This window comes from Fukomys damarensis, unplaced genomic scaffold (genome assembly GCF_012274545.1).
Source record: "Fukomys damarensis isolate Sample0158 unplaced genomic scaffold, DMR_v1.0_HiC HiC_scaffold_14, whole genome shotgun sequence".
NCBI classification, from domain to species: Eukaryota; Metazoa; Chordata; class Mammalia; order Rodentia; family Bathyergidae; genus Fukomys; species Fukomys damarensis.
Genome location: NW_022900926.1, coordinates 35,519,684 through 35,531,679, shown reverse-complemented (window position 1 = coordinate 35,531,679; position 11,996 = coordinate 35,519,684). Strand labels below are relative to the sequence as shown.

Here is an 11,996-nt window from a genome sequence, read left to right as displayed (position 1 = left end):
AAAAAGGAGAACTACAGACCAATCTCCTTAATGAATATAGATGCAAAAATCCTTAATAAGATACTAGCAAACAGAATACAGAGGATTATTAAGAAGATCATCCATCCTGACCAAGTCGGATTTATTCCAGAGATGCAAGGGTGGTTCAACATATGAAAGCCAATAAATGTAATACATTATATTAACAAAGTCAAGGACAAAAACTGTATGATCCTCTTAATAGATGCAGAAAAAGCATTTGATAAAATTCAACACCCATTCATGGTAAAAACCCTGCAAAAAATTGGAATAGATGGTCTATACCTCAATTTAATAAAGGCTACATATGAAAAACCATCAGCCAACATCATATTAAATGGCCAGAAACAGAAAACCTTCATGTTAAAATCAGGAACAAGACAAGGATGCCCATTATCACCACTTCTCTTCAATATAGTTCTAGAAACATTAGCCACAGCAATTAGACAAGAGAAAGAAATTAAAGCAATAAAGACAGGAAAGGAAGAAGTTAAACTTGTCATTATTTGCTGATGATATGATACTCTACATTGAAGATCCAAAATACTCCACCAAAAAACTTCTAGACTTAATTGACAGATTCAGTAGAGTATCTGGATACAAGGTGAATACCCAAAAATCAATAGCCTTCTTATACACAAATAACAGACTCACGGAGAGAGAAATAAGGGAAAAAATTCCTTTTACGATAGCATCCAAAATAATGAAGTATCTAGGAATCAATCTAAGCAAAGAAGCAAAAGATCTCTACACTGAAACTACAGCACTCTGAAAAAAGAAATTGAAGAGGATATAAAAAATGGAAAGATATCCCCTGCTCCTGGGTAGGAAGAATCAACATAGTGAAAATGGCCATACTACCAAAACTGCTATATACATTCAATGCAATGCCAATTGAAATTCCAACGCTATATTTCACAGAACTAGAAAAAAGAATCCAAAAATTCATTTGGAACCATAAGAGACCTAGAACAGCAAAAGCCATTTTAGGCCACAGACACATGGCACCAGGTATTACAATTCCCAATTTGAAACTATACTACAAAGTTCACTTGCCTTTACAGAAGAAAAGATCAATCAATAATTCACCAGATTAACAGTTTAGAGAGAAAAATCACATGACCACTCACAAATGCAAGAAAGACAGGTGTTAAAATTCATTACCCATTTATGGCAGAGACTCCTAGAAAGTAAGTTGATTAAATTGTAACTACAAAGTATATTATACAATATTTAGCTGTCAAACCCAACAACAAATATCACATTTAATTTCAGACATTAAAAGATAATGAAGGGCCAGGGGATTTAGCTCAGTGGTTCCACTGCCTGCCTTGCAAGTGCAAGGACCTGAGTTCAATCCCCAATACCAAAAAATAAATTAAAAAAGAAAAAATATAATGAAAACTTTATAACAAATTACCACAAACTTACTGGCTTTAAACAACTTACTACCTTACATTCTATAGATTAGAAATCAACATGGGTCTTATTGGTGTTGCCAGGATTATATTTTTTCAAGGCTTTAGGGCAGATTCTTGTTTCTTTGCCTTTTTAGCTTGCAGAAGTCATCTATATCCCTACACTTGTAGTCCCTTTGCATCTATATTTTTCTGAAGTCCCATATCTCTTCCTCCCTTTCCCTTTCTGTGTTCCTCTTTTTCTTTCCCTACAGCTAGGAAACTCACTTGGCTTTTAAGGACTTGTGTGATTAGATTGGGCTTATCTAGATAATGCAGGATAATCTCTCCATTTCTAGGCCCTCAGTTTAGTCATATCTGTAAAGTCTCTTTCCCATTATAACGCAACATATTCATGGGATCCAGAGATTAGAATATGACCACTTTTCAAGAGAAGGGTGGCATTTTTCTTCCTACTGATGTAAGAGAAATATAACTCTCAACCTGCTAGATGTCAGATATGCCAAGTTTGTGTCTCCTGAAATCAAAACATGAATTCCAAAGGACAACAGAGGTTAAGAGTAGGAGAGATTTATTAAGACATAGCTCCTGAGAAAGAGGAGTGGTCCTGAAAGTGGATTGCCACTGTGGCCCTTTGTCAGGAGTAATTTATAAGTCAAAGGCACAGTGTAGGTATAACGTGGGTCAAACTACAATCAACCTATAAGGTTAAAGCATAGCCACTTAGCTAGTATTGATCCAACAGGAAAGCAAGATACATAGCAAGGGTATATAGAAAGAACAAAGGCATTTTGGGAAAGGGATGGGTTTGTATGTTCTGCTCTCCCACCTGGGTGACCAGTGTCTTTCTGGACTTCATTGGACCAAGTGATACCAATCACAATACAATCTGAAGTTACTGTTTATCCCTCAGGGAGGCAGGTAAGCTTAGTTACTACATCTTTATCATGAGGCCTGGCCTTCAGTGTATGCACATACAGCCACAGTTTTGATATGTTCTCATCTTTTGCACAAGGGCCTGACCCTGTCTGACTGCCTATTTCTGTCTAACTTAGCTGCATCTAATACTACCACAAATTTTTCTTTTTAAATTGCTTGGGCATATAGCTTAATGGTAGAGTACCCATGCACAAGGCCCTGGACCCAGAACCAAAGTTAAATAAAGTACCTGGAAATACATATTACCAGAAAATGTTCAGGACCCCCATGGGGAATATAAAAATTTAAAAACTTTGTTGAGAGACATTAAAGGAGACTCAAATAAATTGATGCATACACTATGTTTATGGAATGGAAAGATTCAACACAAGATGTGTAAAGACAGGTAGCCTAATTTTTTAATATAATTTTATTATTTCTTTTTATTATTTCTTTATTTTATTATTTCTCAGAACCTTGTACCTGCGAGGCAGGTGGCAGCACCACTGAGCTAAATCCCCAGCCTCCAGTAGCCTAATTTTTAAATGGGCAGAAAGTTCGAATAGATACTTCTCCAAAGAAAATATGCAACTGATCAATAACCACACGAAAAGATGCTCAACACATTTGTCAATCAAGAAATACAAGTCAAAACCATAGTGAGATACAGCTTCAAACTTACTAGGATGGCTGTCAAAAGATGCATGATAACAAGCATTGGCAGATGTGAAGAAATTAGAGCTCTTATGTCTTGCAAGTGGGAATGAAAAACTATACATTCTCTTAAAACTGTCCTAGAGTACCTCAAAGAGTTAAACGTAGAATTAACTTTATGATATTAATTTTATATAGTTAAAAATTACTCTGAAGAATTCAGTAATTCCATTTCTGAGCATGTACCCAAGAGAATTGAAAGCATTTGGACACAAAAACTGCTACAAATGGTCATTGTATCATTATTCATAATAGCAAAAACTAAAACAGCCCAAATGTCCATGAACTAATGAATGGATAAGCAAAATGTGGTGTATCCATAAAATGATACAGCATTCAGCTATAAAAGAGATGAAGCACTAATACTTGCTACAACAATATAGGTGAATGTTGGTAACATTAATTGCAACAAAAGAAGCTAGCCACAAAAGGCCACTTTTGGTATAAATCCATTTATATGAAATACTAAGAATAGGCAAATATATAGAGAGAAAGAGATTAGTAATTGACAAAGACTGGGAAAGAAGTAATGGAAAGTGATTGCTAACAGGCGTTGGGGCTTCTTTTAAAATAATGAAGTGTTCTGAAATTAGGTAGTGAAGATGTTTGCATAGCCATGTGAATAAGTTAAATGTCACTGAATGTTTACCTTAAAGTACAATTTTATGGTATGTGAATTATATTAAAGAGAAAAGTAAGGGAAGAGAGGGGAGGGTTGAAGGAAAGGAAGAAAAGAAAGGGGAGGAAGGAAGTAAGGTAGGAAGGGAAGGAAAAGAGGAAGGGAGGAAGGGAAGAAATGTAAGCTGAAGGAAGGAAGAGGGAATGACTCGGAGTGATCTGAGTGTTAGGTAATCAGGAGCTGGATTATGAATGGAATGGGATAAATGTATTATGGAAGGAAAACGGTGAATCCTAAGATGTTTTGAAGGAAAAAAGTGACAAGATAGAGACACCGAAAAGGAAGCAGCATGTCTACAGATGATTATGAAGACTGAAAATGGACACTTAATAAATTCATATTTCTCCTGAGCCTAAGCATAGTCATTAAGTGTCAAGTAAAATCGAAATTGTATGCTCAAGTTTAAATCTATATATTTGAAGGTAAATAGCTTTAAATTGCTAATCTTTAATGTTCTGATCCCTTAAGAGTAATTTTTAACTATATAAACTAATGTCAATATGCCAATGGGCATATTGTTTGAAGTCATTGATTAGTTTCAGCAAATAATTACTAGCTCCTTTTTGCAGAAATCCTGCAGTGTGAAGTAGCATAGGATTATTTGTTAATGTACATTGTTATTTTTGATTATTCAAAAAAGTATCTTGAAATTATTTAGACCATCATGATAAAAGTAAAATATGTATTAAGGGCAACTATATAAATATTCTGTCACTCATTTCAAAATTGTACTTCAGTGTTATCATGTAGTAGGATTTTATGCTTAATCCTTCCATTATTTGTGTTGCTTTTTATATTTATCAATCCAATCAGTTGGAGAATCATCCTCGGGAAAGGCTTCCAGAAGTCTTGCACAGCATATTCCGGGCCCTGGTGGCATTGAAGGTGTGAAGGGGGCAGCATCTGGAGTTGTTGGTGAATTGGCACGAGCTCGTTTGGCACTAGATGAGAGAGGACAGAAGCTTGGTGACTTGGAAGAAAGAACAGCAGCTATGCTATCAAGTGCAGATGCATTTTCTAAACATGCCCATGAGGTATGTCCATCAAATAAATAAAAGAAAGTTAGATAATGCATTTATGAAAATTGTTGTACACATGAATTTTATTGTATCTGTTGTATAGTCACAAATTCCTGATTTTTGTCAGTAGAGGGAACCATTATAGTCATATCTTAGAAGCCTTTTCTCCCTTACTGAAATTTTAAAATTCTGAGGGAACCTGGTCATCTGGATCTTTATAAATAATGCCCGCAGTTTTGCAGCTGTTTCTTAGGGAATATGATAACAATGCTAATTTGCCTTAGTCCTACCACCTTGTTGTAGAAGAGGAATTAATTTGTCTCTGTGATTCTCCCAGGTAGATCTAAATAACTGAAATTGACAAACATTTAATTCAAATAAACAATACAAAGTGTGTCTTGTAGACCAGTTCACATCGATGGGTAGCAGAGTGTCTTCTGAAATGAATTCATCTTGATGGACCTCAAAAATCATGGGGGAGCTCAGCAGAGTAGGAGCCCTAAACAACCCTTTGAAGTGTTTTTATAACTAACATAATACTCTCTCAAAACTGAGTTTAAAAGCCTTGTTGTTAAATACACTTTTTTTTTTTTGCACACCTACCATGCTTTAGACTGAGATACCCATATTTAATTCCTAGCTTGAGGATATTTTGAGTTTGTTGTCTGAAGGAACTATATCAAAGTTATTTTTATACCTGAGCATCCACTCTATAGTAGTATCTTTCCTTTAAACATTTCAACCAAAAATCTTCTCTTTACTCAAAAATTCTAAAACCTAGAATTCATGAAAGAAGTAACTTGACCTGGGAGATATTTATCCAGGGCCTCAGAAGAGATTCAGAGATTCTTTGTAAGTATTTGTACTGTGCCCACATGTACCTCAAATACAGGTTAGTTAGCATCCTTCAGTCCTTTTGTTGTCATAACCCTACACCTGATTGTGTGATTCCTAGAGTATATAGAAACTTCCCGTCAATTTGACAATATGTACTCACTCTAGTTAGCAAAGTGCACGATCACAAACTGATAGCTTTTCCTTTCATCTAAATTTTGTTATTCAGCCATATTTGAGAGTCTAAGGTATGGGCTGGGGATTTAGCTCAGTGGTTCGGTGGCCTGCCTTGCAAGCGCAAGGACCCGAGTTCAATCCCCAGTACAAAAAAAAAAGTGTCTAAGGGAGACTTAAATTGAGATAGTTGTGATCATGCATTCTTGAATCAGACTGTCTAGGATTAATCCCAAGGTTTAACATGGTATTTGTTTTGAGTAGCCCTGGAAACCTCAGATTCTTCATCATTTATAAAGGGGAAGAAAAATAATGTGTAATCCAAAAAATTTTGTGCAGAGCAAATAAAATCAAGTAGGGAAAGTGTGTCATTCAGTGCTTGGCTCTGAGTAGGAATTCAGTAAATTTGAGATAATGGTGATAAAATTTCCAACTTTACATTTCCTGGTTCTTTAAGCATTATTTTGAAAGTTACCTTATTTATAGGTTATCTCAGTCTCCAAATGATGTTACATCTCTAAGAAGTTTGAGGACCTAGTAGGTTAGTTCTTAATGTTTATGGTCATTTTTCCTCTAAATGGAACAGGTTTCACTGCTTTCAATAAACTTATTTTGATTAAGCAATATAATAACACTACAGAATGTTTCAGACTAATGTTTTTGTAAAATATAGAAATGAGTTATTATTGTTCTTGAATTTTAAAAACATGTTTTTCTTGTTTTTTCCTCTTATAGATGATGTTGAAATACAAAGATAAGAAATGGTACCAGTTCTGACAACCGAAATTGAACAAGTTCAACTTTAGCCAGAAGGAAAAAAGTTTTCCTGTTATTTCATTGATTTTTTTAGGAAAGTTAACATTAACAGGATGTTCATCGCTGAATACTGTTCTTTCCTAGCACAATCATGCACTGTTTTACCTCAGTCTTTTGGCTTTACCTGCGGAGTGTACACACACACTCAAACCAGAGTACATGGTGTATGCCAGCTTGAGTTGACAGTTTGGGAACTAAGCAGGTCACGTGTAACAAATGAAGAAACAAAGGGGGATGTTGAGGAGACATGGCAGGGACTATTCCTTGGATCATTACTGTATTAAACTTTCATATGCCAAAAGATTTTGTGCCGTTGTTCTGCCAACAGTGTTTTACCTTTTTTGGGGGAGAGTCAATAAGTCCGAAGTCCTGAAGCTGAAATATTTATATATGTGTCATTGGACTGGATTATAAACAGCTATGTTGGACTTTCCTTCCCTTAAACTGACTGGTCATCAGTATCATTAGTAAAGAAGAAACTGTTTGTTACCACATCTTTAGACTAAGCTGAATGGTGGGCTTTAAATAATAAAAACATACACATAGTTGACTTGTGTATGGGCTACTCTTGTATTCTTGTTATATACTTGTGTTTAGTCATATTTTGTCAAAAGCAAAACAAGGTGATACATCACTTTTCATTGAAAAGAGAAGTGTAGAGCATGACTGAATTGCTCATCATTCTGGGAGTTTCCATGTAGTGGCTATACAGTGTGGAAAGTGAGAAAAACCTCCATTGTGGTGAGGAGAATACTTCAATGTCCTTTGTTCTTGTTCTCTTTAAGTCAGCTAAAAGTGGATTTGACCAAAACAGTTATCAGTTAAATTTGTAGAAAAGTTAAAATTGGCTACATTTTTAATTTTGCTTGAGTTTTTATAAAATGTTTAACCAAATGTATCTTTGCATTATTTAATTAAAATTGCTAAAAAAACAACGTTTCATTATTTCGGTAAAATGCTCAGCTCCCTTTATAAAATGCCCTTTATTTGCTAACAGTTCCAGTACACTCAGGTGATGAGCCAATTAAATCGTAATGCACATGCTATCGCATGGAAAATTATGAGTCGAGTGTGTTGACCTACAAAATACTTTCTCTAGAAATATAAATATATTTATGTATATGTCCTTTCAAAGTTTTTTAAAAAATAAAAGGAAAGGAAAAATATACTTTGATAATTAAATTAGTTCTGTAATGGAGTGCAATGCAAATTGAAACAGCAGGAAACCGTGAATGAGTGGTACCTAGAATGGCATCACAAATAGGAAAGAAACCACTACCTGGACCTGGAAATAAGTAGTCTCATAGTGCAGCTAATCTGAGATTAAAATTGATTATTGTTAAAGCAGCAAAGAGCAAAGTAGAAGTATCAAAATTAATGTTAATGAAATATAAATATTGTCTTCTATAAAAATTCTTTAAAATCATTTTCAGTTTTTCATTAAGAGATAACTAGAGCACAAATTGATAGCAACCATAGTTGTTTTTCTATTCCATATGATCATTTAAAGTATATGTCGAACATATTAACTTTTTCAGTCTTACACATATTTTCCTTACCATTTTCATTAATAAAGCTTTTTTAAAAATATTTTATAATGCACACTATTGAATAAAAAAGTTTATATCAAAATTTACTTTAACTATCACTGGATAAAGACTAGATATATGTAACATAATTGGTCAAGTCGAAAGATATTTTAAAAATAAAATCATTTCCAAATTTTGAATTTGTAGAAAGTACCAATGAATAACATAACTTTGTTTAATGTCACCCATCTGATGAATATCCAGCAGTTTACAAATTGCTTAATTTGCATTCTGTATTATCCAGAAAATCCATTGTTCATGATATGCCACAGGAAGGATTAGGTCCTTCTTTAAAGATACAGTTTTGTGAATGTCATCAGCAGTTAATGGATTTGAAGAAGTTGAGAAGCTTTAAATAAATTAAAAATACACTGGTTGTTTCCCTATCCAGGTAGAAGGCCATATTAGCTTCATTTAATTTGCTATATTATTATTTGCATATAAATTTCATTTTTCTTGTACATAAAATGAACCAAATTTATAGTTATTTCCAAATACGGAAGTAGATTTACCTGAGAGGGATTTTATACGAAAATGTTACATCAACATTTTAAGTTATTTGTTTCATTTTTAATCTATAAATTATGCTCAAGAAAATGAAGACTACTTAAGATTATAAAGCTTAGAATATTTTTTAATATAGAAAATAAGGTTCTCAGAGTATACTTGATGCAGTCTGTAGATAAGAGATAGTTTAATAACTAACCCAGGGAATTTATTGTAATTTAAGAGATAACATCTCTCTTTTTTTTTTAATGCAAAAAGTAGTAGTCACCAGCAAGCCAAGACTTCAGGAAAATTAACCAAAAAAAACCAAAAAACAAAAAAACAAATGTTAAAATAGAAAATATCAGAGAAATGAAAGATATTTTTTTTCTTAATTTGTGTGCTTTTCCCATATTCTCTTTAACATTGTTGCATTGTCTTTGGAAAATCATTGAAGTATTCATTGATAAGCAGTTTGTCAGTAGGAAATGGTTTTCCTATATGTACCATATATCTAATTGCTTTCACTTTGCTAGATAAAATTAATATGTGTATTTTCTTAGAGTTACTTGAAATCTTTCATTTTGACAAATTATGTATATTACATCATCTTAACAACCTTGGTTTGCATTTCAGTCATAAAATGTGTTTCCAAATCTGGTTACAGATTCAACTGAGCTATTACTAACTTCTTAATTTGATTTTTATGGATGTGAAAAAATGCTGCTACTTTACTCTGTGTAAGTATATTGCAATTTAAGTATAGTACTTTAAAGGAAGAAGCTTTTATTTTACTTAGAACTTCTTAGTTGTAGATTCTTCTGAAGTTATTTTATGTAGATATGCAAATGTTTTAAACAAGTCTGAAAGTGTTATGTACTTTTGGGTTATAGGGGATTCTCAGGAGACAGCTGAGGAAAAGAAAATTATTTGGAAGATACCACGAAGTTTAAAGTTTTACCCTGAGTTCTATGTTCTGTACATGTTTTGCTTAAAGTATTTCTCGTGTGACATTAAGAAATGCTATATCCAAAGGTAAAATTTTTGTTGCAAAGATTTATTTTGCATTTTAACTTTGAGGAGTTTATTTTGTTTATGCAAAGTAAAGAGTACTGACTTTAAACTTGAACTTTTTCTGCACTTTATTTGGGGTAATGAATACTTTTTATTATCATTTGATTCACATTTCTCCATTTAAATCAAGTGATACATGTGTATAAAATGTACCAAAATCATGAATATGCTGCTAGCCACACCTTAACCTGATCAGTTTTAAAACCTTTAATAGGGTTTTATATAGTTTTCAAAAATTAAGAAAATACAGAAGTGTTTGCTGTATGTTTCAATGTTCTTGATCTTAAATTATTGCAACACTTTCAGATTTGTTTCACAGTCATACAGTAATATGTTATATTTATACATACTGCTAGAGAATATACTTTTAGTTTTAAAATGGAACTTTTATAAATGTACTCTTTCATTTATTTAAAAAAATGGTGAACTTGTTAAGTCAAAGCACTTAAAAAGTATGTATATTATCCATACAAAAAGTTGTTTTTGCTTATAATAAGAAATGCTGGTATCTCATATCGAGATACAGTTAATTTAAATCATACATCATTTAAAAGTCTTCACACATGACAAAGAAGATACCATTACTATGTTTATTTTAAAAGAAAATCCTCTATTGAATATTTTCAAATATTTTATTTTGGGAGAAATGCCCACAAAAATAACTTTGAGATCTTTCTCAATAGCTATAACTTGCTGTTGGATGTCTACCTTAACTATTGTTTTGAAATATAGATATATAGATATATATAGATACATATTTAAAATAGTTTTCCAGGTATTTTCTTCTACCTTTTTTAAAAATAAATTTCCAAAAGTGAAAACAGAGTTTATGTATTTTTGTCAATGAAGGATTTTATTTTATAGTTGATAGAATTTGTTCCTTATCAGTATGATACTTGATCAATATTCCTAGGCTTTTAAATCTGTATTTAATTTGGAAAAGAACACTCCAATATATTGTTTTCTTTTTTTTTTTTTAGGGTGTTTGTTCTCTTGGATTAAGATATATGCCCACTTTTTTCATTTAGAAATGAATGTGAAGATACTGTTTACAGCTTTTGTTAATTGCTCTTGTTATCATTCTGATCAATTTCTTGTAAAGTGCTATGGGGATTATTTTTCCTGTGAATATTATGATCTTACTACTGCCTCGAAAGTTTCAAAAGTTCTGTGGATAGAAAGTGATTGTTGCCACCAAAAAAGAGAAAACTTTTATCTTAGCATTCTCAGCTGAATTTAGTTATTTTAATATTGTCCTAATTACCATGGTATAATATTGCTTCCTTCAGTTACTATAACACAATTATTAGGCATAATTCACTTATAAAATGAGTCTGGTAATCCAGTGCTACTTTTAAGTGCTCTTTTTATTTTTCTCCTTACAACAGAAAAATCATGAATGTCAATTTTGCAATGAGTGAGGCTTGTAGGTTAAATTAAAATTTTATACTAATATATAAATAAATATTAACTTATTGTAGGTCTTTTGACTCAGGCATTTAAAAATGGGTATGGGTTAATTGCAAGGGAATTCTTTTTATTTGAGTTTGTTATTTTTAAATTCTTTGGTTTGTTTTGGGTTGTCTAAACTTTACTTCAGCTGAAGACAGTGTAAGGAATTGAAAACAGATGTATCAATGGAAAGCAATGCAAAGAGGATACGTCATTTTAATTTTTTCTTTCTTTTTTTTTGTAAATAAATAGTACTGTGATACTTTAGGTGTGACTTCTACTTAGCATGGTAGGTAGAACCAGAAACACATTTTGCTTTCTAGTTATACTATTGGTTCATTGTAAATGCATTACCAAAAGATAATATGAAAAAGAGCAAGATTTAGTTTCTCTTAACATTGTTCACATCAAGGGCAAGCATGCTTGGTGTAGAGCTCTAGCTTGTGTATACCTTAAACTGTACACGCAGGTGTTTTTTAGTTACTGCACTTGTTTTTTATTTTGTTTTGTTTTTTAATCTTGCTCATTCCCAGTAACTATCTCAATGATAATTGCTGGAATATGCATTTGAAATAGTTTAAAATTTTTTCTGTGTACTGTTTCATTAAAAACAAAAGCAGTATTGCTAACACTAAAAATGTGTTAAATCTTTGTAGTTATTTTATGTTCCTGTACTTTATCAGAAAAAGAACTGTCATCACAGCAAAAGGTTTAAAATTAGGTAATGAAATATTTTTGTAAATAAATACCATTAAGCTGGTATTTTAAAAAATTGTATTATAAGTGTTTCTGGAAATGTTCATAT

General features: G+C 32.3%; 1 protein-coding gene across 4 annotated transcripts in view; it reads left to right on the top strand.

Annotated features, from left to right (window-relative positions):
• The window catches only part of Stxbp5 (syntaxin binding protein 5), a 179,001-nt gene extending 168,913 nt beyond the window's left edge, over positions 1–10,088 (top strand). For 2 of the 4 annotated variants that reach the window (XM_033763319.1, XM_010639606.3), the window contains 2 exons: positions 4,561–4,781; positions 6,510–10,087. In XM_033763319.1, coding sequence (XP_033619210.1) covers positions 4,561–4,781; positions 6,510–6,551 — 263 coding nt within the window. In that variant the 3' untranslated portion in view covers positions 6,552–10,087. Of the gene's footprint in view, positions 1–4,560; positions 4,782–6,509 lie in introns of all 4 variants that reach the window. The other 2 variants (XM_010639597.3, XM_010639617.3) reach the window with 2 other exon arrangements.
• The last annotated feature ends 1,908 nt before the right edge of the window (positions 10,089–11,996 follow it).